Source organism: Carassius auratus, unplaced genomic scaffold (assembly GCF_003368295.1).
Source record: "Carassius auratus strain Wakin unplaced genomic scaffold, ASM336829v1 scaf_tig00027369, whole genome shotgun sequence".
Taxonomy (NCBI): Eukaryota; Metazoa; Chordata; class Actinopteri; order Cypriniformes; family Cyprinidae; genus Carassius; species Carassius auratus.
Genome location: NW_020525587.1, coordinates 1 through 26,605, shown reverse-complemented (window position 1 = coordinate 26,605; position 26,605 = coordinate 1). Strand labels below are relative to the sequence as shown.

The following is a 26,605-nucleotide window of genomic DNA, read 5'->3' as shown; positions in this document are numbered from 1 at the left end:
AATACAGAGAGACGCTTCGCTGCTAGTCATTTATCCACTGATAGCACCAACGCTACAGATCACATTAAAAAAAGAAAGTGCACTGTACTTTCTGTTCATCCCTTCTTTCATCATCTCTTTCTCTACAGTTAACCCTCGCAGATGAACAGACTGAATTGACACGGAATGGCCTGGAGTCAAAAGAGCCTGTGTATTTGGTTCAGATCTACTGTCAGGTAAGATAGAATATCTTGTATATTTTTTGTCTGTGCACACACACATAAGCATTTTTGTGCGTTTCATTCCATCTTGCAGGATTTTATCAATGTCTCGCCCATTGAGCACTGCTTTTTAGATTACCAAATTTAAAAGTCTAAAAGTCTAGCAGAATCTAGTAACAATCTGCAAATGTAAGAGAGTGGTCATCATCTGCTTGAGATGCCCCTGTAAAGCTGTAAATTAAGCCCAACTATGAGCTGTTGCTTATAAATTTGTAATGTAGACCTCCTACTTTTTGGCTTTAGTTGGTTGCTACAAAATGTTAGCTGTCCTTGTTTTACAAAAGTAAGAAAAATAGGCAAAAAAAGCTTCTTAAAGCAAAGAAAAATGAAAATTGATTGTTTTCATTAAGTGAACTGTCCCTTTAAATTTAGTGCAGAATTCAAGCAGCTGGCTGCTTGTGCACTTGATTTGAGCACTGGCAGCTCTGGTTGAAAAGTCAGTGGAAAAATATCTGAAGTCTTGGTTTGTGTGTTGAAACCTCATTCCATCCTGGTGTGTGAGAAGATGTCCAAACCCACAGCACTGCTCTTGTTTGTTTATAAAGGAGAAAATAAAAATGTTAATGACTGAGGGTTCAGATTTGGCCAGGAGCCATCTGAATGGACAGAGATCAGACACACGGGAAAAGCACTTTAGTTCTAGTCTCTACTAGGCAGTTTTTCCCTAACAAATGTACTACTCGGTACCCTATGAAATGCATTGGAAGTAGGAAGGCTGAAAAACTGTTTGTTTTCACTTTGTGCGCACTAGTACACTAGCATTTTTTTAAATGTCTTTTTTCCCTAGCTCTGATTCAGAGAGATGTGTTTAGGTCAAAATAAAGACACTGAGGTTTTCCATTTACTGTGAATATGGGATCTGTGGCTCGGAGACTCAAGAAATTAAGGGGAAAGTGCAGATATTCCAAAAGAGAGAGAAAAGGTTAATTTTTTTAAAAAGGGTGTTGTCATAAATTGATTCACAATACTGATTTCACAATACAATACACCCATTACTATTATGGGCAATAGTTGCATGTGCTCCACTGGAATCTAAATAATTGTCAATTAGGGCTGTAGTACTCGAGTCCGGTCTTGGACTCGAGTCCGGACTCGAGACATTTTTCTGTCGTCTCGGACTTGTCTCGGACTCGTTGCATTTGCACTCGGACTTGTCTCAGACTTGGCCATTGGACTCGCCAAGTCTTCTAGTTGGTCTCGACCGAGTCCAGCAAAAAAATTAAATAAAAAGTTTCTCCTTCAAAACAAAACCACATTTGCATGATGTCGCGACTGAAAACGTATTGAAAACGCTAGGCGCACCGCTCTCCTTATTTCCAAAGCACTCTGTAATCTGCGTTTGCGCTCCAGTGGCGTCTGCTGTTGCTGGGCAACCATGACCCGCTCTCCATGATGACACAGAAGTTTCAGAAAAAAAAATAAATGGAATTCCAGCACTTAAAATCACTTGCAGTAGCTCTGCTAATAGATTCATTTAAAAAATGGCTATCCTTGTTCAGCTATGATCATCTGTCTCTCCATCTTAGCTTTCAGTATTGTTCCGGGAAAGGATGTGCATGACCAGTGGTGCACTTACTGCGACCTGAAAAGTTTAGATGTTTCTAATTTAATTTTCTACCTGTTAGATTGTGTTTTATTTACGTCTACACCTAGATAGCCTTAAACGTATCCTGTACAATAACGAAAAACTAATTATTGTTGTACAGTATAGGGGTTGCAAGACTACTGATTTCTACTAGTCGATTTTTTAAATAAAAAATGCTTGAGTTACTCGGCTATACTCGTGGTTCATGCTATTGTAAATGAAAACACATTAAATATTTTTTTTTTTTTTTATCAATAAACGCGTATTAATGTATAGCCTTATGCAACAATTACATATGTACATTTTAAAAACTTTATAATTATGACATTACATATTTACATTTTCATGTAACAGCCAGTATTTGTATCTGTAACAATCACAAAATTTTTTCTATCTGCATTCGGATACAACATCGTACAGTTACTTGATAAGACTGTTATGACTTTTAATGTATATTTTTTGTAGTTATCACTGAACAAGTATGTCGTGTTAAACTGAAATAATTATTAATTTCTAAAATAATATTTATCATGCAAGCAGAGAGATGTCATGACAAACGTTTAGTGATCATTTGAACACGACTGAAACCATTTAATGCACACATTTTCATTACGCAGAACACTTTGAGCGAGTCTTAATGTTAATGAACTTCACTTAACAGATGTGTGTGTGCCGCGCAAACCAGCAAAAGGTAAATATGCAAACATGTAGGACAAGTAGACAATGTATCCGTATCGAAGCTGATTATTAGCCTACTATTGAGAGATAACTGGTTAGGTTTTTGAGAGACTGAGATGCGCAATGCTGCTGTTTGATTGGTGAGCGCGCTGTGCTTATTCCATTCATTCGTATCATGGTAGCCTAAGCTTTCAATATTTGCCTTTTAAATATATACAAATAATATAACGTGTAGCTATTATGTATTATTATAGGTAAAATTACTCTTGCAACGCTCTGATTTCTGAGAGATGCACAGAGAGGCGACAACAATGCGGTGTTTCATTTGCGCTCTTTTTACTCATAAAGTTTACATTCATTCACTTCTGGTGCTGGTCCCCTGGCTCAACTGTTATCTAGCAAACACCAGACTCTGTCAGCTTTAGCCGAGTATTCAGGCAGAATTATTCCTTGAGCGTTATTCGTTTTTTAAGCCATTATCCATGCCATTCCGAATAAGGTATTCGGCTTCAGGCACAACCCTAATTAATACATTACATATTTTATTTTTACATGCAACATAGATAAGGTCATATAGTAACAGCTCCACGCAATATTGTAATTCTAAAATTCACGTCGTACTTGCAAACACTTTGTATGCATTATGGTTAATGCATGCTGGAGTAGTCGATTGTTTCAGACAGAGCTCGACTAGTCTATGCAAGCACTAGTACAGTATGACAAAAATATCGCTGTATTTATGTGCGCATGTCCAGTAGAGCCAAACGTATCCATTCTAGCTTTGCTGCGCGCATTTGCCATATCCCGAGCTTTGCGTGTGTCTGTGCACTGTGCCAATTAGGCATAGTCATATACATTTTTGACCACAGATATAATGTCAACAAAAAATAAAGTACTTAAACATTATTTGACTTTACAGTTCCAAACTTTGTTTGTTTATCCAAGTTTAGCTCCCAGGGTCGGACTGGGGGTAAAACCAGTACTCATTACCAGGGCCCCAAAGGAAGAGAGGGCCCTTGAAAAGTAGGAATCTGAAATATATATTTTTTACCTGGATATTTTCATGGGTGGGGGGCATGGGGGCCCATCAGGACTGCCTATGCATAGGGCCCGGGATCTTGTGTAACGCCCCTGTTAGCTTTAACCCTAATTATACACACTTGAACCTAATCAAGCTCTTACTAGACACACTAATCTTCCAGGTGTGTTAAGGCCAGTTGGAGCTAAACTTTTCAGGACATTGGCCATCCAGGATGTAGTTTGTAGACCCCTGTCCTACAGAGTTGTTACTTTGCACATGCTTTTTGATCATTACAAATAATAATGTAAAATGATTTTCTTAGAATAGGAGATATGCTTTCTCTCACATCACAAACATTATCAGTAGTTAAGTATGTGGTCTTGAAGAGGACCCTTTCTTCTTTCATTTGGACTCGGTCTTGGACTTGGACTCAAAACTTTTGGACTTGGACTTGACTTGGACTCGAACCTCTTTGGACTCGGTCTTGACTCGGTCTCGACTAGTCCTGGACTTGGACTTGACTTGGACTTGACAAAGCTGGACTTGACTACAGCTCTATTGTCAATATTCCCATATCAATTTGAGCCAGAATCAGACCCAGATAGCAGTAATGAAGAGGATCGAGTACAACCTCTGCAAGCACAGCTCTTAAAAGACATTTCTGAATGGAAAGTAAGGTTTTTAACCATTGTTCAAGTAGTACAATGTCTGTAGAAAGATCAAACACAGAAAGGGGTTTATGTAAATTTCTGGGAAGTAGCTCATTGTAGTCACTAACAAACCATTTTTTTAGGCATTAAAATTGTATAGTTTCAAAATTTGAAGCAGAAACAGATTGGTCCGAGTTAAGCTTTGTGAAACTATACCACATAAAACATCTACACTAATTGAACATGATACGTTTAACATTTCAACTGACTTGCATCAATTCATATTTTTATCGATTTTCAAATGGCTCGGGGTGCATCTTTGCATCCATATAGATTTGAGGCTCATTAGAACAGACACTAGATCTATAAAATTTAAATTTAGCGAGAATGCAGTTCATTATACTCTTATCACTGGTCCAAAATACATTTTTGAGCCTAATTTTCACACCAGTGGCAGGTGAATTTTTACTAAACCGTATGTTTGTTAGATGTAGAAGTAAACACAATACATTTTACAAATTTATTTGAAATGCAAGCAGTTATTTTTTTCAGTCTCTGCTGTATATAGAATATAATACCTTTTTTTGTAACATAACACACATAAGCTGTTTAATTAAGAGATCTAATTGGCCGAATGTGGTCAACAGTGGGTCTGCAGCAGTGCACAAAGTGTCCTAGTCAAACTGCACAGGACTGTCAGAATGATGGATGCTTTACACGGCAGCCACAGAAGACAGTAATGTAGTCAAATTCTGTAGATTTGGCCCTTTTCAGAGACATTCTTGTAAAGGTTGAGTTGATGTTCGGTGTATATCATATCAAGTTTGAGCATGGTATAATTTTTAAATGTTTTCGAAAGAAGTCTCTTATGCTCAACAAGGCTGCATTTATTTAAAATACAGTAAAAACTGTACTTTTGTGAAATATAATGTTTTCATTGCAATGTTTTTTAATATGTAATTTATTCCTGTGATAGTGAGTTTTCAACAGCCATTATTCCAGTCTTCTGTGTCACCTGATCCTTCAGAAATCATATTTGTATTCTCATTTTCTGCTCAAGAAACATTTCTGATTATTATCAATATTTGGAAATGGTTTGTTTTCAGCTGCTTAATATTTTTGTGGAAACTGTGATGCATTTTTAACGCTTCTTTCATGAATAGAAAGTATAAAAGAACAACATTTATTTGTAATGGAAATCTTTTGTAACATTATAAATTACTGTAATGTAACTTTTTTAATCAGTTTAAGTCATACTTGCTAAATAAAAGTATTAATTTCTTTAAAAAACAAAAAACAAACAAAAAACAATTTTTCTGACCTCAAACTGTTATGATGTTACCGCTTCCTTTTAATTTAACTTTCCTTTATAATTTATTTCATCTTAGCTGATAAAATCCAGAGCTCGTCTGCTTAAACTCAGCCAGTGTTGTTTTCTCAATACTTAACATATCTTTCTCCTGATGCAATATGTTTTCTTCCTAATTTTCTGGAAGTTATATAAAACAGTTTTGAAATCTCCCACCGAATGCATAGTGAATTGGAATTTGCATTTATCAAAAATCGGGGTTACGTGGTTCCATATATTACTTTTCCTGAAAACTGGATTCTTTTCTGTATCTAAAAGTATCAGTATTTCCTTCAGGAAATGCAATTCTGTAATTCAAAACTGTAAAAAAAAAAAAAAACTTGTGTGGTCACTTGTCCCTCTCCTCGGTGCTTTGAATGCTGCTTTGTCCAGGATTGAACACACACAGCTGTAATGTGGCTGCTCTGAAGTGGCTGTTGTGTGTGGTCATCATGTTGCTGCACTGGCCAGATGAAGTTTATCCAAGAACTGAGCCCTCATGTTTACCCTGCAGACCAAACATCAACACACATTCAAGCACTTGTTTGTTTACCTTGTAAGTTACAGCCCTCTTTTACCGGCCCGCAGGGACGAAGCTGGATCGTGAGGCGAAGCTATGAAGATTTCCGAGTCCTGGATAAGCATCTCCATCTCTGCATCTATGACCGCCGCTTTTCCCAGCTCCCCGAGCTGCCCCGTTTCGACAGCCTGAGGGAAAGAGCAGAGGTAAGACCCCCAAAAGGATTCTCTTTTATCACTTACCTGTGGCCAATGACACATTTTAGGCTCTTGCCTGTAAACGCAGAATGATCAAACCTTTCATACCCAGTATAAACAGTCCTTATCCTGCAAGATGCCCCTCTCAGAACAGCTTTAGTTATCTGTGATGAGTGAGTGCTCAGTGAGGCATCCCATGAGAGACCGTCAGATGGATATCCTTGTAGTGTTCGAAAAAACCTCTTCTTCCTGCTGTAGTGGGCATACATAGCATTTGTTTACAGAGTTGTATACTTGAACTGTGCCATATTTTCACAGCTAAAATGACCTGCTTTGAAATTTGAGGGGCTGATAATGCCACTCATTATGTTTTGCAGTAATGGAAGTCTCTCTGAGCTGCTAAGTGGAAGCTCCCACAAAGGTTTTGTGTGTAATCAGGTGTTTTGAGCTTCCCAGTGCAAGAAAACAGTTCCAAGGTCATATTTCATCTGTTGGATTGTGCTGTTTTATTTGTAGAAAGGCAATTTAGAGATCTTGGTAAAGATGCATCTGAATCTCGTAAGGAGAACTCTGTATTACAAGCCCTGAGATGATCTTAAAAGGTTAACTGGCTCTGATTTATAGGAACCAACACCTCAAAGGACAGACTAATTATGAGGCTTTTCCTATGCATTAAATGAGCCTCATTAGCACATGAACAAAACATGCCAAATAACTGAAGCAAGTGACCGTATCATTAAATAACACTGTTCATTTTCTGTTTACCGGTACCTGCATTCTTCATGTTGTTTTCGAGTATACTGAACCCATCAGAGTTGCCTTGGATTTTAGAGATAAATGAAGTTTAATAGAGCATGAGAGTTCTCACAGCTGGCTGTTCGGTCTTCTTTGACCTAATTATGCTTCCTTTGGAGCCCCTTTTGGCCTTCGTTTTACATTTTGGTGGGTCTGCCAGCAAACGTCTGGGAAAGGAATTGACAGGAGGGTGGATCTTGGGATACGTTCAGCTGGATCAGATCCCATCAGTGCTCTGTGGATCCTGAATAAACTCTTATGGGCTTTTATTGGCTTATTTTAATCTTTAGCTCTTATTTTTTCTTGTTGACTGGCTGTCCATCGGTAACCAAAATACTTGTCTTTCATATTATATAATATACTATCTATACTATGTAGCATCAGACCCCTTAATTAGAAGAGGGTGACTATAATGCTTAGTAAAAAAAAACAAAAACAGAAATTATATGAAAATTATATGAAATAGAAACCTTGTGTAAGATTTGAAATATATATGCGGTCACATTTGATCAATTTAATGCTTGTGTTCTGAATAAAAGTATTAATTCCTTAAAAAAAGAAAGAAGAAATAACGGACTAATTCACATTTTTTATAATAGTGTACCTTTAGCAATGATGTGTGCATTGTTATTGTTTATATTTGGCCAAATTATCCTCCCAATATTTGTGTCAAATGCAAATATGCTGTGACTGAGGAGAAATATTCGAATTTTTACCATTCTGTAGAAAAGTGCATCAACATATCTGATTGTGGTTTTCAGCTCATTTGAGCTTTTCTGAAAGACAGCCATAGAAAACCTGATTACTGTTAATCAGGTTGTTTGAGTTGTTTTGTTTTGACCTTCCATATCTGTATTTACTGGAGTATAGCTTAATACACGCAGGGATGCATTATAACATTTAAAGCAAATGCCACAGACCAAACTCGGATGTGGAGCATCACAAACAGAGAGAAAACCTACACGCTGAATTTTTATGGAACAAATTTACCTTCAATTAGTTTTACAGGCTGAGATTTAAGAAATTCTCTCTCTAATTATCTCTGCCTAAAAAATCCTGTGTATAGCACACACACACACACACACACAAAAACACTTTCTTTAGAGCTTCTGTAGGCTTGATACCACAGTGAAATGACTTTTGCAGGTTTTAACATTCAGCTCTTTTGCTGATGATCTGACACCCTCATGTTTCTATTTTCCACTAGGAACATTATTATACTACTGTTTTTTTAAGACTGATCTGTGTGTAATGTGGTTTAAATAGAATGTTAAGTTTTAGAAACGGATGTGTGGTTGAAATCTTTTATTAGACTGATCTTTTGAGCTGTATAAATATAAGACAGCTCCACCTCACCTCATGCTATATTAGCTTTTATGCAAGCCATGTGGAAGTATAATCCAGATCATTTTATATCTCAGAGTGCAACTGCAGCCCTTTAAAGTAGCCACAGTCACCAAACATGCACTCCAAAAAACAATAACTGTAATGCCGCAAATAAATTTATACCAAACCCTTTACAGCGTATTTCACTGAAGAGACTAACATTGTTTCTCAGAGTATAAAAATTAAAATGCAGAGTTCTGTTTTATTTCTTTATCTTTTAAGTTTAAAACTCTACACCGTTTCTACACGAAAGCTGCATTCCTTACACCTACCCTACCATTCTCTAATGAAAAAGTATGCAATCTCAAACAATTTGTTCTCAGTTTTATGTGAGATTTTTCCCTCCCAGTAAAAGTACTCTGTATTTATAGAATTACCCCTTTGGAAGTTGTCACTCTAGCTTAACCCTCCCTCTCTCGCTCTTTCTCCTTACAGGCAGTTTCCCAGATGCTGATGGCTTACCTCTCCCGTCTCTCAGCGATTGCTGATAATAAGATCAACTGTGGGCCGGCCCTCACATGGATGGAGGTACTGATTTGATACCATTTGAGAAGAGATAGCTGATTAATTCACTTGAATAATCAGTGAGGATGAGGGATGTTCACTGAACATATATTCAATGTTGCCTATAGCTGGGGTGTCATTTATATCTTTCTTCAGGTTGACAACAAAGGGAATCACTTGCTGGTGCATGAAGAATCATCCATAAATGTTCCAGCTATCGCGGCAGCCCACGTGATCAAGCGCTATATTGCACAGGCAGCTGATGAGCTATCATTTGAGGTGACTGAGATAAAAATAAAGAGAGATTAATGATGACTGCCATGCTAATTTTGATTATTTTGTGAAGTCTTGTTGATTTCTTTCTCACTCTTTCTCGGTCTCTCAGGTGGGGGATATTGTTTCTGTAATAGATATGCCACCCAAAGAGGACACCACCTGGTGGAGAGGAAAACATGGTTTCCAGGTTTGTTCCGTGTGATTTAGCCCTCTGTTTCAAGTGTTCATGGCAGTTGGTATTCAGGGCTTCTCCAGTGAGTCACAGCTAGGGCCTTTGTAGGGAGAGCGGTTCATGGTGGCAGATGTGTGCTGGATCCATCGGGGGGCAGTCTGACACTGAGCTCTGGCAGGCTATAGCTGGGTCGGGTAGCCAGCATCTGTCTGCATGGAAAAACAGTGGACAGCAATGCCAGCTGTCACCACGAGAAGCAGCACACACTGATGTCAGCAGGGTCTCAGGGGGCGTCAGAGTCATAATCAAACTCTAGTGTAGAAGAGGTCTGTGATTGGTCACAATCTCAATGTTATACTAATAGGCATGGTTAATGTTTTCTGCAAGATAAGCTCATGCTACAGAAAACCTTGTCTTTTTTTCATGAACTTAATTCATGTCATAGATTCATAAATCTGTAGCTGTTTAGTAGGTGATAGAATGATAAAATACAATTTTAGGTCGTAAAACATGGCAAGCATGTACATTTGGCTCATTGTGTCCTTTTAGTTTGTTCATGTTGGTGAAAGAGAGACTGATGAACTTTGAATCTTCTTTCAGGTCCTTTTATCTGCCGTTTACAAGTCAGATGGCCTTGAAATATATAAGCCTTGTTTTCAGAGATTTTTTCATTGATATGAAAGCCAAATATTCATATAAAAAAATGCTTCAACCTTCTCCTGGCATCCCTTATTGTCCTGTTATCAAATCATCATAATTAGCAAGTGCAATGCAGAATGTATCACAGAAAATTGCAATCATGCAAATAGATCAGTTAATGTAATATTTTCAGAGGCAACATAGCACTGACCCAAACTTAAGTTTACATACAGCACAATTCAAGTTGGAGTCAATAAGATAGATATACTTCAAATAAGTGTTATTATTTGGAACTTACATTAAAGAATCCTAAAATAATGTATCATGATTTCCACAGAAATATTAAGGAAAACAACTGTTTTCAACATTGATGATACCAAATCAGCATATTCGATTGATCTCTGAAGACTGGCGCAATAGCTGCAAAAAATGTAACTTTGCTGTCACAGAATTAAAATACATATTTTAATGCATCAGAATAGAATGAGTGAGATTGAGTCGTTTTTTTTTTTCAAAATTCCCCTAAAATTTGGAACACTAGTGTATATAATTATTTTCTCAGCTCTTTTAGATGAGTTACAAATCATTCTAGATGTGCTGATGCAGCATAAAAGAGTATGCCAACTGATAGATGCCTGTTTTTACTGTGCTGCACATTTCTCGAACACTCAAAGGGCCAAAAATATTAGCATTAATTAAATGATATAGGGCTGCATTTAGTTTTGATCAAAAAAAACTGTATTATAATCTATCAGTAAGTATGACCGAATTTTCAAAAGTTACTTTTTTCTTTAGCTTAGTAGTTTGTCCCTTGAAGAATTATTACAGTGTATTAGCAGAGTTACATGTTGTGTTATGAAACAGTAACATGCCATTTTCTGATTATGACCAGAAGCAGAGCAGAACGTAGAGTGATATGATGAAGCCTTGGCATGTCTGTCTCCAAAAAGAGAAGGAGCTTTCTCAAACCTTCTCTGCTCTTCACAGGTTGGCTTCTTTCCCAGCGAGTGTGTGGAGCTGATAAATGACAAGGTTCCGCAGTCTGTTACCAACTCCGTGCCAAAACCAGGTACCACAAAACACACACATACACAAACAACATCATCAGGAAACCTAGTGCAAGGTCACACTTGATGTTCATATACATTGCGATTCCTACTGAGGCATGAAAAGATGCAGGTTTTTGAAGGCTAGCTTATTACTCATGTCTTGCAATGAGATGTTAATCGTGTTTGGAGAGAGAGAGAGAGAGAGTGGATTGGAACAAAGTGTACAAGAAGTGATATGTTGAATCAGTCATGGATCGAATCTGTTTGGTGTGTGTACTTGAGTGAACTGGACCAGGTGCAGAGTGGAGCCTCTGGGTCCTGTTGCATGAATCACAGATCTTCAAACCTTCATGAAGAGAAAACTTACAAGCTCCTTTTTGGGAAGGGCACAGCTGCTTTTTAAGAAAGTGTCACTTTAGATTTCAACAAATTGGTTATGAGACATGCAAGGTTTTCAGATTTCATAGCACATCGCCAACATGCTGCATGGGAAAATTTGTGGTTCACACCCAGTATGCATTCTTTTTTTTCTTCTCCCTCCTCATGAAGGAACCCTTTGACCCTCTTCATTTATTACATTCGTAGTTGAATCTGCGCTGTTGTTCGCTTTGCCTCTTTTCATTCCTAATGGTTTGTTGGGGAGTGTGTATGTGCCTGTAATGTACATCACACACTGTGGTCCAGAATGGTACGATTTATTCCTTATATTTACAGAATATCTCACTGGCCAAGCACTGAAATGTCAAAAGAAACAACATGATTAATAGAATCTCAAATGGACTGTTGCTAGCTTTCACAATCCTAACAAGCACAATACATTTAGTCATATTTGGAGTGGCTGTGGACCATGTGGACTGCTTTATGAGAGGTCAGTTTACATCATAACTTGGACTAACTGGCCTGCCAAGCTGTCTGAAGACTTATCCATCTCCTGCAGCCGTTTCTGTTTGGTTTTAGCCGTATTGTGTATCAATCAATGCTTATTGGCATCCACAGATGGGTGAATCATCATCATCATGACTCACCGGACCAATCAGAATGCTGGCTTTAAGTGGGTGGGTGCTAGGGCTCTGTGGTAAACATCGTCTTTTGAGAGTTATATTATTGCAGAAAGTGTTGTATAAAGTATCCAATTGTCATACTTCAGTAAAAGTACAGATACCTTTATGGAAATTGACTCAAGTGAAAGTAGAAGTTGTTTATAAGAAAAACAATTAAGTAAAAATATTAAAGTAACTGATATGAAAAGTACTTAAGAATATAAATTTGTTAAATAATGGCACAGCTGATTGTATCAATGGCGACCTAACTGAGAGTCTGGGAATATATTATATAGATATGTTGGAGTTAAAGGGATTGTTCACAAAAATTAATTATTATTATTATTTTTTTTTTTGTCGTTGTAGGACAAAAGAAATGTCCAGTAGAGATGCACTGATCTTGATTATTGATGGACGATTCTGAATCCTATTTTATTTATTTTTTTCTTGTTTTTTTTTTACAAATATTTAAAGCTGCGGTAGGGAACTTTTGACGCTCTAGCGGTTAATAAACAGAACTGCTTGCGTCTTGCGGAAGAACATTGTAGCCGGAGCTACTTCTCTCTGTTTATGTCTATGAAGAATCACAAAGGTACTGGGTTACTCCGCCGCAGTACCCCCGAAGCAATCTAAAATAGTCTGAATATAAACACTTATTATAGGTGTACCCTAGTGATTCAGGACAAGCTAAAAACACGGTTCGGAAAATGGATTCATGGTGTACTCACTTATTATATACATTTTTCTACATTTTGAACACAAACAAAGTTACGGAGCGCAGCTCTGATTGGTTATTTCTTACCGGGAGCGGATGGCTTTCTGCAAATGACAATAGGACCACTGGGAGGAGCCAGAGGAGCTTGATTTTTTTCACAGATTATCTGTCTCATATTCTACTGTCAGGACATAATGACAGGTTTAACAAATATGTAAAAAAATATATATTTACAAAAGTTACCTACTGCAGCTTTAAGCAAAAGAATTAAGAAAAAATTACAATATGAGTACAAAAAGATGTTTTGCTGTATTACAGCTAGAACTGTAGCCATTGAAAACTAGAGGCAACCACTGCTTTTTAACCATTATCCAAACAAAGATATAGATTGAGCAGTTTCTGATTTAAATTCAACTTTATAATTTCAAAAACAGAATGGTCTGACTTTGGCTTTGTGGAATTATGCTACATAAAACAACAGATTCAGCAGCAGGCTGAATGACATGCAAATTCACTCTCTGACAGCAGGTGGCTGTAAACAAGCAGCGCTGCTCTGCTTTGTACTTTTATACTTTAACAAAGTTTATATTATAAGCTTTTACTATGCAGAAGGTTTTTGCTGGGGCTAAGCGCTGGTTTTTAATCTACCGACTCTGGGGTGACACTGTTTGGAATGTATGTTGCATTGCTTTGCACTTCATGCATGCATGTGTGATGTGTTATTTGACCATGCTTCCTCCACTGCTTCCTCAGCGTCTCCCTGCTCTGGTCTGCGGCCGGCCTCCTGGAGTCTGTTCCCACCCTGTGCGTGCCGGTATACTCTCCCCAATATCTCCCTTTTTTAACTTTATAGGGCTAGTTCAACCAAAAATAAACAATCTGTCAATGTGCTCATCTTCATGTCGTTCCAAACTCATATGACTTTTTTCTTCATGGAGCGTCAAAGGCATTTTTTTTTTTACATTTTGTTTTGTTTGTTTGTTTTGTTTAGTCACACATCCTCCATCTCCTGCTCTCTTTTTCTCACGCACACACACACATTTTATCACTATGTTTTTTTTTTATACTGCATGCATTGTTGTCCTTTGGCAGAATCATAAAACAGTATTTCTCTTGCACTGTATCTTTGACCACTCTTATCCATTTTAGTCTAGTGTGTCTTCATGTACATTTTACTGCATTTCTTGTTTATCACTTATAGCAGCCTCAAAACTGTTGTGAAACTTTCCTAATGGACAGGAAATGTGGAGTGATGGGAACACTCTCCTGAAAGACTGCTAAGCTGATAGAGCCTCATGCGCAGCTGTTGTTCTCATGTTCTCTAACTGGGTCCATCCCTCCCTCCCTCTCCCCTTCTCTCCTCCCGGCATGCAGATTTGGAGATGGAGAGTTTAAAGCAGGACAATGCATGGGTCCTCGACCCATTAAACCCCTACAGGCTGAGCTCAGGTAGACCAAACTGTTTATCCACGTACTACGTCTAACACGGACTAACCCCAAACTCTCCTGTGCATCTCTGCACAGTTGCCTGCCACTCACGAGTGCTCTGAACACCACTGGCACTCCATAGCTTTAGAATGTAGTTTCACTGGTCTTTCCTAACATCATGTGTTAACTATATGAAGATTTAATGCAAGCACAAAACGTTTTGTCTTGTTTTTCCACTTAACACTCTTCTGGTATCTCTAGTGTGGAGAGACCCTTTGACCCTTATCTTATATATTTATCCTGATAGCACTCTCTCTCTTTTGACCTGCATTTGAATGCATGTTTCTGTTTAGCAATGTTTTTATTTTACTGCAATACTGCTGATTTGTCTCTCTTTGTAGAAATGCATGATGTGTAGACAGTATATCGGCTGTCAAACAATATTAGAGATCATCAGTATTGGCCAGTTTTAGATATTTAATTGTACATGCTCATTTCCTCGATTTTCACGTTTAGATTGTCTTTGCCATAATTAAATGCTCACTTAAAATTAATCTTTAAACATGCTAATGTAATTAAGATACATTATTAAGAAGATTTTTTAATATATTTAAATATAGTATAGAATTGTAGAGTCCGCTATTTATCAGTCATAGTATGGAAATATTGCCCAGTATTGTATTTTCATTGTACAAACACATACTCATCCATATTGTTACATTCAGATGATCTTTGCCACCAATAAACAAGCACTTTAAATTAATCTAAAAATTAATATTATTAAACAAAATGTAAAATGTTCTTACTGTGTACTGTAATGTTGCAATGTCTGAAATCATGAATCATATAAGTTTTGATTGATTTTAGTTTTTAGTGTTTTATTTTGAATTTATGTGGACTAAATAGAATATTATTTAAATGTCTGTTATTTTTTGCTTGTCATCCATAACATGAAAAATCTAGCCGATACTGATAATTTTTTTAATATCATTGCATCTCTACTTATTTGACTATGTCTACACTTACAGTAATGTGCATGTATTTGAAATGAAGCTTGTGAGATCAGTTTATGGCACTGCTCCATTGCTCTTTCAAGTGCACCTCATTGTATTTTCCAGAAAGCCTCATTGTGAAGTTATTTCGCAACACACTCCTGGGCTGATTTACATGACCCTGGATAGGAAAGGTTATAAAATAATCACATTTTTGTCCAATGGCAACATGAACTACAGTCTCTCCATAGTGACTCAAACATATTCTTGTGTACTGCCTTTGTACATGCTCAAATTCAGCATACCTCTCTGCTCCCCTGCAGAGCTTTAGCCGAGCAGCGAGCACCTATCAAACAACACTAAATGCTTTATGAATCATTCACCTCATTAAGCAAAATTCCCCATGTAAATGGTTAACCACATAATGTCCTATCATGCAGGTGGTGTAACGGTGATAAAGGTTGCTGTAATGTTTTATTTACCAAGGTTTCAAGCAGGAATAGGGCATATTGTACGTTCTGACAATGCCTGAAGTATAGTAATTTCTTGTTTTTTCACATTCACAGACTAAGCTGTATTTATTTCATTCCCTTATTCTGAGCTGTAGCAGGTGCTGCTCCAGATGTAGCTCCCATAGCTCCCTCTCACTTCCTAACTTCCTTGTGGGGCAAGTGTCTTCCTCTCAGTGGAGTAAAGGGCAGCTGCCTTTACAACAAGCCAAGACAGCTGGAAGGAACTGTGAGAGAATGAGAGACAAACTTAATAAGGTTAACATAGCAATATGTGTCCGTTTGTCCTACAGGGGATTGTGTACTTCCTTACTGATCTGTTCTGAAAACAGAGACTTTTATACAAACTCCTGTTAGCTGTTGGGTTGGGAGACTGGTTTCGTGTTGTTTGTTTTTAATCATGCACATTCTGTCAACTCTCATAATGGTTTAAGTGTTTTTGTTTTATTAGTAGTAGTAGTATTATTGTGTATGTATGCACACTACCTTTAAAAAGTTTGGGGACTATATGTTGTTTTTAAGGAGATTAATGCTGTAATTTATCAACAAGGCATTAATCTGTTTAAAAGTGATAATTTAAAAAAATATAAAAAATGTCTATAAATGCCCCACACGTTTACATTTTTGACTTTTTCATTGCAACTTATATCACAGATCTGTCCAATTAACATCAGTGGGTCAGCATTACTTTGCAAAGCACATATATTTGTGTTGTTTGACAGTTTTGCCACAGACGTGTTGCTTTAGAGTGCAGAGAGGGTTGTCTTTGTCATTTCCTTATGGCTGTACCATGTCTGGGTTGTAAAAGCTGAATGGTACATGGGCTTGGCTATCAGTGAGTTTCTTTAGAAAGAGTGCATTGTTTTTGTGCTATTGGTATAGTCAAATGAGTTATATTTATGTTTGTCTGACTTCTTGCCTTGTTGTAAACTTTAGCCTAAATGGAACATCACAGGAGACTGCTGTGTTGTACTACCAGTGTCTTTCAAAACACATTCATCACTCGATAGTGGATATCTGGTAAATGCAACAGCCTCTCGTTCTCTGGGTTGCGTGGCTGCTCACACCCCGATCTCTGCAGTTAGAAGCCAGGGCTGTTGTAAGTTGATATTAGGGGCTGGACAAAGTCCGAAAGGAAAGAGAGGAGGGAAAAAGGAAAGCGGAAAGAATGCATGCTGACTATTAGCTTTTACCGGCTGGCAGGGAGAGCGTGATGATCCTTCACTGTTGTGTCTGGAGCGCTCCACAGCAGCTGCTGCCTGGCAAACCTAAGAATACACCATTTCTTTGCTTTTTTTTCATGGATATTTTATATTGAGGTAAGTTCTGAAGTTGCAGTTTTAGTGCCAATAAAGTTGCTAAACTATCTCAGACTTCTGGATGCGACTGAAATGCTTTCTATTGCCAAGTTTGTGTGAATTAGGGTTTAATCATTTGCACTGTTGAAAAAAATATAATTTTAAATATGTGGTGAATGCATTTTGTTGATTTTAACATTATTTTAAGACTTTTGTTTTCTGATTGCCTTTCTCAGTAGATTTTGTGTATTCTGATTTGTGTAGCAAAGTTATATTTGTGTGTTTTTATTAAGTAATTTTATGACAAAAATTTTGGCAAGCCATTGGAACTCATGTTGTGAGAGTTGATTTGGAGGAAAAAAAGAAAAACGTATTATGTGTCAGTCACGTTGCTCTGTAACGTCATCAGTGTCTCCTCAGCGGAGGTAAAGTGCAGCCTGGAAGAAACACTCATTCTTCAGTGTAGCAGAGTCTTCTTACTGCTGCTCTGCACTGAAGCACTTGCCCTGTGTCTGAAATAAGAGGATCTGTGAAATGTGTGGTAGTTACTTTTATTGGCTCTTGAAAAGTAGAACAGGAAATTCCTACGACAACTCTTTTTATGAGTAAAAAGATTACATTTGTGAGTAATGTGCCTTTTTAATAGGTAAAGACTCACAAAGGAACAGATGAGATCACAGCTGGCAGATGTCCCCTTGCCACGTTCACTGTGGTTTCAGCGTGCAAAGAATCACACGTCCTTAAAATCACCAGGGAGTTAAACTGTTAAAATAAACAAGTGTAATATTTGTAATCATTTTTACTCCGTCTCCTGCTAAATCCACCAAATGTGCCCACAAACAAACACAGATGGACCAGTTTGTGGTTTTCAGGATTCCCAGCTGCATTTGTAACAGCTCTGAAGTTGTTTCCGGCAACAGATTGTTTGCTGATTCATACAGCTTCATTATGCAAACAGTTATTTGGTTCGGAATATTTAAGCTTGCTAATATTTTATGAGGATCATTGAAAACAATCCAAGTTAAATGAGCAATTGCAATACAGGACTCAGGGTTTTATAGCAAATCCAGTGTAATTATTTTGGTGTGTTTGTGTGTCCCTGTCAAATCCTTGGCATTTCTCTCTTGATACTTTTCCTCTGTATCGTCCAAGATATTCTCATGCAAATTCTAAGTCAGGCTGCTGAAATCATTTTTTGGGGGCATGGCGGTTAGTGTCAGGGTGTGATGACAACGCAAGCTGCTCCGAAGACCAAACAGCTTGAGTCGTCCTTCCTGCTTGGCCTCATTAAAAAATGAAATGAAAGGAAACATTTCTTTCTTTCATAAGATGACTTTCACAGGTGTTGTATGGTCAGACACTCATCAAAAGGCTTTTTCTTCCAGTGCTGAGCTTTTAGATTAAACTTGTAATGTGTATAGTTGATTATATGCTACTGTACTTGTGCCTCTATAACAGTTGCATTGATCCATAGAGAATGAAGTGGTTTGAATTTGCTCTACCAAATGTAGAACACACACCCAGAGATGGAGGATGGAGGTCCCTCAGAGGAATTTGAGTGAATTAACAATTCGGCACGGTTGACAAAACAGCTTACAATGTAGGATTTGGGAAATTCCTTCAGTAAACGAACAGGGTTAATGCATAAACCATTATTCTTACACAACCAAGTGCATTTGCTTTCTTCATTTTATAAGATCTTGGCTCGCTGACATGATGTGGCTGGCACTGGCCTGTTGTTAAACAGGATTTTCTTGGGGTCATTTATTGTTGCGCTGCTTGAGATACATAGTGCAGTTTTTCTTTGACGTGAAAATGTATTTAAATATGCATATTTTCATTTTGTCTTTCAGTGTCCAAGAAACACGGGAAACTGATCACTTTTCTACGCACATTCATGAAGTCCAGGCCGACCAAGCAGAAGCTGAAGCAAAGAGGTATCCTCAGGGAGAGGGTGTTCGGCTGTGACCTAGGAGAACATCTCCTCAACTCCGGCCATGACGGTGAGCTTTGCCCCCTTCTTCTCCTACTCAAACTCCATGCTCATGATCCAGACGGTGCTTGACACTAATGTGAGACTATGTGGGTGGGCTGGAAAGCATAGCTAACCCCCCTCCTCTAGAATAGATCTTGGATCTGGCTGCATGGGTTGCCATGGCATCTGATTGGCTTAAAGCGGTCTAAAGGTCAGGAGGAATGGTTAGGGGGCCGTGTCTGGAGATTTCTTCTCCATTGATTCAAAGCTCCCTGGCAGCCTTCAGCATTTACTCCATTTGTTTGACTTCAAATCTTCCCTGAGCCATTGCCAGCCCTTAAAATCTAAGCCTTGTCCTTTTCAAAAGGGATCCACGCAACTTGGTACGACTGCTCGACCATTACATTTAGAAGAATGGACATTGTTTCCTTCAGGAGCAAGTGTCCTCAACACAGAAATTCCTGGTATTCTTTAAAAATGTGTTCCTACAAAAGGTCGTCCATTGTAGTTGGTTAGATACATGTAGATGATACAAGTTTAGTTTTACTACCAAGATCTGAACCTTTTGCTCCCTTCACTGTCCTCTCTTACCTATGAGCCCACTCAGCTTTAATGTGTTTTTAAAATGGGTAATGGCAGAATGTGTACTCTCCATCTCAGACGCTCTCAAAGGAACATGAGACGATGATGGCTAAACACTTTGTGCAAGTCATTAGAATTGATCAGTCATATTAACGTAAAGCTCTGCAGACCTTCCTAATATGCACTCATTAAACTCTGGGACAGTATTTCGCTAGGGAGCAAAACACATCAATCCAAATTTTCTCTTTCTCATTTGGTGCCATAAGGATGTTGGCGTCCTTTTTCAAAATATTGAAAGGGTTCCAAAAATTCTGCTTGCCAAATCGAGCCAATAGTTTTTACATTTTACATTTACATTTTTATTTATTTTTTTGAGGGGGCCAAAAAAATCCAACCATTCAAATGAAGAAGGTTACTAAAATTTAAAGAAATTTATCCTTTTTTTGTCATCAAGGATAAATTCAGCTATTTTCAAAATCAGTAATAAGATATGTTTCGCCAAATCAGCATATTAGAATTTCACATGACACTGAAGACTGGAGTAATGGCTACTGAAAATTCAGCTTTGCCATCACAGGAAAATATTCGATTTTAAAATATAGTAAAATAGAAAACAGTTATTTTAAATTGTAATAATGTTTTACAGTTATTGCTATTTTTACTTTATTTTTTATTTAATTTTTTAAAAATCTTGGTGGGCCCAAGATATTTTTTCATAAGTTTTTCATAAACCGTACTGACCCCAAATTACAAATACAGTTGAATGGTACTGTTTTTGTTTTATTGTTATATTTACAGCAAATTACTAGGTTTCTAATTTGCATCAACTGGAAATTTTACAACTATAATTTACCTCAATGATTTATAAACTTTTTTGCAGGAAAAAAAGATTGTGATTTGTCATTTAAAAACCATTCAGACTGATGCTTCTAAGAATATCACAAATCATTCTCAGTTTTGTCAATTCATCTGTGTTTGCCAGCTAGATGGCTTTAGCTGGATCATGTATATAAATCTTTTATAATTCACAACACAGAATCACAGAAAACCACATAAAGCATAAAAACCCATGTGCATGATCAGTGAACATACTGTAAGATATAAAGAATGTATTACTGGCCTTATATGGCAAGTGACAGCTACATTAACTGCCCTGAAACACACTCACAATGGGCATAGGCCATCCTTATTTTGAAGTGCTGATTGAGGAGTAAGGATGCATTTTTGAGGATTTTGTGCTTCAGACTGCTATGTCAGGAATGTAGATGAACAGCTGCCTCTGAGAGTCTTGGACTCACTCATCTATCGGATAAAGGTTGTCAAGACTAGAGGCCAGTCAGGGTTGTCTGTGACTATGATTCCTCTGGGTGAAACATTGCAAGGTCACATTGGAGGTCTGGAGTTTGTCTGATGCCACTGGAGCAAATGTGAAGCTAAAAGCTCTGCTTATACAGGAGAGCCTGGAATTGCTATCTGACTATCTGGCCTGTCTCCAGCAGTTGTTATTTATAGCTTACAAAATCAGAAATTTACTGCACAAAGAATCTGGCATTCTATTCCATTGGCATTTTGACAACTCTCACACTTTACGTGCCAAAAAGGATGCTCCAGTAACATTTTGTCTAAACCTCTAGTCCCCCAGGTACTCAAGAGCTGCACTGAGTTCATTGAGAAGCACGGAGTGGTTGATGGAATGTACCGTCTCTCTGGGATTGCCTCCAACATTCAGAAGCTGCGGTAAGACATAAACACACTCCCCTAATTGCTAGAAGCAGAGATAGGGATTCATCATACTGCTCGAGAAACTCTGAATGCAGTGGCGGAATATTAAGCTGCTGATAATTACATGTTATAATGGGAATGTTTGTATTCTTGAACACAGGAGGAAATGAGTACATCAGAGTAAACAGATATTTTAGTGAAGAAATATAGAAATAGAAAGTTCAAAAGAGCAGCATTTATTTGCAATAGAAATAATTTGTATCCTTATTAGTGTCTTTGCTGTCTCTTCTGATCAATTGAATGCATCCTTGGTGAATAAAAGAGTTAACTTCTTCCTCGGCACTGACCATTGAAAACCAAAATTGTTTGTCAGTTACTTCAAATGTTATAAGATGATACAAGCAAATGTCATTTCATCCCAATTAGTTACAATTTAGGTTTTAAGCACAGCAAACAGCCTACTGTGAGATTGTTATCACTGTAAGATTATCTACTGTGAGAATACATCAAGCACTTCCTTTCTCTCTCACTTCAGGCATGAATTTGACTCCGAACAGATCCCAGATCTGACAAAAGATGTTTACATTCAAGACATACACTGCGTGGGCTCCCTGTGCAAGCTTTACTTTCGAGAGCTTCCCAACCCACTTCTCACCTACCAACTGTATGAGAAATTCTCGGTAAGCGTTTATCCCACAACGACAGGCCTTAAAAAGAGCCTTTTCTCAAAGTCACACACTCTTTGTCATACAAATAGCTCCAGCTGAGAGCACCTATTATACTAAAACAACCAGCCCATACTTATGATATCAAAACCTTCTTAGTTCTTGGTGTGATAATATGCATGGGTCTCTTATCTGAGACTGGCAAAACGGTGCAGAAGTCGTTGAAGGCTTTAGGCTATTTGTTGCCATGATTGCTTTTAATGAGTATGCAAAATGTCTCTTAGAGCCCAGCTTCAGAAAGAGTTCATCTGCATGCCAAACAAAGCACTGACATTTACAGCATCTGGAGATAAGCCACTGAACATGAAAACAGCCAGAGTTAAGAGTGCATCAGTGTTTTCAGGTTACAATGGAAACAGGGAAACTATAACGCACAGGAAATGTGATTGACCATGTGCTTTTGTCCACTCAGCAGTAAAGTGTGAACATGGGTTTGAGAGCATTTTCGTTGGTTAGAGCTGTTCTAGATGCAGTGACCCTGATTTACAGCCGTACTTCTCCTTTTTTAGGAGGCTGTGTCAGCAGCCACAGATGAGGAGAGGTTGATCAAAATACATGATGTCATTCAGCAGCTGCCGCCCCCGCACTATAGGTTTGTAAATGACCACAGTGCCCTCGGTTGGTTGCTATAGGACTTGCAGTCCTCTTTTCAACAGCCACATTTTTCAAATGTTACAGCTTTTTATTAATCTACTGCATTAAGCATACCAATTATATTACTAATGCAGTTCAAGTACGTTTCTGACTGAGGGCTGTTATTACAACATTGTTCACTCAAATGAGTGTGCACCTAATCCATTATGCTCATTTTACATGGTGTCTGATTTTAATGTGTCTGTTGTTTTAACATTAAATATTCATGCTTTTCTTGTAGGACACTTGAGTTTCTTATGAGACATCTTTCACACTTAGCAACCTTCAGCTATGTGACAAACATGCATACGAAGAATTTGGCCATCGTTTGGGCCCCCAACTTACTGAGGTAAGATCTCTGCATGATGCAACTGTAATGTATGTGAAAACCGATACTTAAGGATACAATTTTATAACTGTGAATATTAAAACCTAGTATTCATAACTAATCTCTGATTTTTATTCCCAACTACAAAGGTCAAAGCAAATCGAATCGGCTTGCTTCAGTGGCACAGCAGCCTTCATGGAGGTGCGAATACAGTCGGTTGTGGTGGAGTTCATCCTCAACCATGTGGATGTTCTCTTCAGCCCCAAACTGAGCTCGCTTATACGAGAGGGAACAGGTATGCAATATGGACAGATTCAATATGGACAGATATTTAAATTTATTTATATTGCTATATATACATCACACGTTTCTTTGTCTTTGTAGGACACAACTCTTTGTCTCGGCCTAAATCTTTGCTGGTACCCTCTCCATCCACAAAGCTGCTAACATTAGAAGAGGCACAGGCACGTACCCAGGCACAGATCAACTCACCCATCACTGCAGACAGCAAGTACATCGAGGTGGGAGAGGGTCCTGCTGCCTTACAGGGAAAATTCCACACGGTCATTGAGTTCCCCACTGAGAGGTGTTTTCTAAAAATTTTTAATGCTGTTATAAAGAGACCAATTATGTGCCTGTTATTCTCAAAGAGAAACATTTTGTACATTTTATATTTTTTTTTTTCCCCTAGGAAAAGACAGCCCATAAAATCTAAAAAGTCTCCAGTTGGCAGTTGGCGGTCTTTTTTTAACTTGGGCAAATCTTCCTCAATGTCTAAACGAAAGCTGCAGCGCAATCCCAGTGAACCAAACGAACTCAAGGCCATGGCATTGGCTGGTTAGTGTCGTGCCATTTATTCATCTTTAAATGTCAGATAGTCATTATCACAAGATAAACCCAGTGGTTAATAAGGCCTTGTCTCTTTTGGAAGATGTTTATTTTGCAGTAATGACCAGCTGATTGTAAATTACCCTGCTAATTACACGGCTATTTACTGAATAAATAAATACATGGACATGAAATATTGATTTGAGTTTAAAAGATTTTATTATATGAGAGCGGAGAGACTGCAGGACATTTACGAGAGACAACAACAATATATGACCACATATTGACCAATCAGAGTCAAGAATTCTAGAACTCTTGGTGTTTGGTTATGTATAAACAGTTTGTTGTATTTTCTCTGTTCCTGCTTTATTTTCTCTGCTCAGGAGGAAGAGGAGACACCGGTACTCTTCGGTCTGCAAAAAGTGAAGAGTCTCTCACCTCTTTACATAACGTTGAAGGTATAGCACTCCGAAAAAAAAATAAAAGGGACAAACCATTATGAAATTATAACTTTTTTTGCTTTTCTGTTAACACAGGAGAGTCTAAGGTGTACAGGCCACGCAGACCTCGTTCCAGCAGTGATGCTCTCTCTGCTTCCTTCAACGGTGATCTACTGGATAGCAGACAACACTGTAACTCATATGACAACCTGGGCCATGGGGAGAGTGATGGGGATGATGGACCAATCTGTGTGCCTGCTCTTATCTCCCCACCACGTTCCGCTGATGATGTGGACTTGAGCCCTCCTGACATTGGCATGGCCTCTTTAGACTTTGACCCCATGTCTTTCCAGTGTAGCCTTCCTCTGGCAGAGACTTCCATTTTCTCACTGGACACAGATGAAAGCAGTCTGAAGAGGAGCCCGGCCAGTGCCAGTGGCTCAGAGCCAGTCTCGCCAGTCAGAGCTAAAGTTACGAGTCATTCTGTGTCTCCAGGCCACAGTCCAGCCTTAAAGGATAGAAATAAACTGCCCCCTGCTTCTTTCTCAGAGAAAACTCCAGTTAAATCCCTTGAGAACTGCGAGAAGTCATCTGTTGTGACTCCTCTAAGCATCTCTGAATCAGCTGCCTCCATGATAAGGAAAGCACCAGAGAGCACTTTGCTTCAGCCCTCTTCCCTCAATCTCCAATGGACTCCCCTGCAAAATTGAGCTTTCTGTCAAGAACCACCGATATGCCCCTGAGTGAAGCCATTCAACAAGAGCTTCTTTCTAAAGCTACTACCTTTGAGAGTAAAGAGAGTAAAGACATATCAAGCATTGAATGCTCTCAGCCACCACAGGTCACCTGTTCTCAAGAGCAGCCAGGTAAGCTGAACTGAAACACAGGGATATGATAGCTTAAATCCATAATGTTTTTTGAGGAGTCATTGACATTTTTATCCTGAATTAGTTTAATACACCTCTTCTAGGATGAGAACTTTTGTTGACATTTTCATTTTCAAACTCCTGAATTGAAATACATTTTCAGAATGTTAGGGTAAAGCAGCTGATATAATTTTATAAAAGATTTTATAATGATGATTAATTTTTCAACAATATTTGAAACCAACATGAATACAATGAGTACCGGTACATTAAGAACCTAAACACTAGGTTTATTGTAAATGCTATCATTAACAATAAGTTATCATTAACAAGTTATACTGGGTTTCATAAGATAATTATTAGATTTTTTCAGGTTTAGTTCACCAGGCTTTACCTGTAGCGCTTTGCATGAACAGCCTCAGTGTAGAGAAATCTGTCCACAGTCTGTAGAAATTTAACATTTCCCTTTCTTACCTTCACATGAATATTAGCCTGCCTTCTCTTTGTTTGAGTTCCCTCTGTTTTGTCCATCTGTAGGAGCCGTAGCTCTGGACTCACCAAAGGGCAATGTCGCCTGTCAGCTCTGTGTCCCTCATACCTCCCCCTCCCCCACCAAAGAATGCTGCCCGAATGCTTGCACAGCTCTAGCAGAATCTGCCCAGCAGGCCACTATTCTTTCTCAGAGGCAATCTCTGGACCCCCTACACCAGTGTCCCCCATTAGGGCCACAAGAGTTACTGGAGACCATGGAGTGGCCTCCTCCTCCTTCCTTGCCATCACAGGACATCCTTGGAGGAAGCTACAGTAGAAGTATCAAAGAGGTCTGCTCCTATGTCTTCACCACCCTCCTCCCCAGTTGAAAGGTTAACTCGCTCTGTCAGTCTGCACCTCAACACAGGTGATAGTGGGAAGCTATCCAGCATTTCTTGCAATAGCCAGTGTGTTGTCTCAAAAGAGACCCCAAGTCAGAGTGCAATGCCTTCTAGTCAACCTTCTCAAGTTTCCCAATTACAAAAAAGCCCAGAAAGGCAGCAGCCAGCTGTGGGCCAGACACCTGTGAGCACAGACAAAACCACTACCACAATCACCACACCATCTATCAGCAGCAACGATACCGTCATTCAACAACCTTGCTCTGAGGTAAGCAGTGGTACATGCAGGGATATAAGTAGCACTAGTTCTTCAGTACCAAGGCTGAACAATTAATAATGTTATAAATATTTATGAGCCAGGCCTTCACCATTTGTGAATTCAGAATTAGAAAATGCTGAATGTTGTCTGATATTTCAGTTTTGTCATATTGCAACAAAATTAATGTCAGGAATGATTCAGTCATTAATCTGGTATTGATATAAATAGCTAAAATTACAGCACATGTAAATACAAAAGGCAAATGTGCAAGAAAACCTAACCAATGTTTGTTTGGGCTTAATCCCTAGTTCCA

The 26,605-nt window shown here is 38.4% G+C and overlaps 1 protein-coding gene across 1 annotated transcript in view; it reads left to right on the top strand.

Moving 5' to 3' along the window:
• The window catches only part of LOC113079214 (rho GTPase-activating protein 32-like), a gene marked incomplete at its 3' end in the record, with an annotated part of 58,905 nt that extends 32,604 nt beyond the window's left edge, over positions 1–26,301 (top strand). Inside the window, 23 exon segments of the mRNA XM_026251432.1 lie at positions 129–215; positions 6,131–6,268; positions 8,876–8,968; positions 9,101–9,223; positions 9,330–9,407; positions 11,019–11,100; positions 13,589–13,639; positions 14,210–14,284; positions 18,916–19,065; positions 21,254–21,356; positions 21,877–22,021; positions 22,576–22,658; positions 22,941–23,048; positions 23,177–23,322; positions 23,412–23,613; positions 23,719–23,864; positions 24,239–24,313; positions 24,392–24,967; positions 24,970–25,161; positions 25,699–25,733; positions 25,735–25,798; positions 25,801–25,943; positions 25,945–26,301. Of these exon segments, the coding sequence (XP_026107217.1) occupies positions 129–215; positions 6,131–6,268; positions 8,876–8,968; positions 9,101–9,223; positions 9,330–9,407; positions 11,019–11,100; positions 13,589–13,639; positions 14,210–14,284; positions 18,916–19,065; positions 21,254–21,356; positions 21,877–22,021; positions 22,576–22,658; positions 22,941–23,048; positions 23,177–23,322; positions 23,412–23,613; positions 23,719–23,864; positions 24,239–24,313; positions 24,392–24,967; positions 24,970–25,161; positions 25,699–25,733; positions 25,735–25,798; positions 25,801–25,943; positions 25,945–26,301 (3,252 nt within the window).
• Between the last annotated feature and the right edge of the window lie 304 nt (positions 26,302–26,605).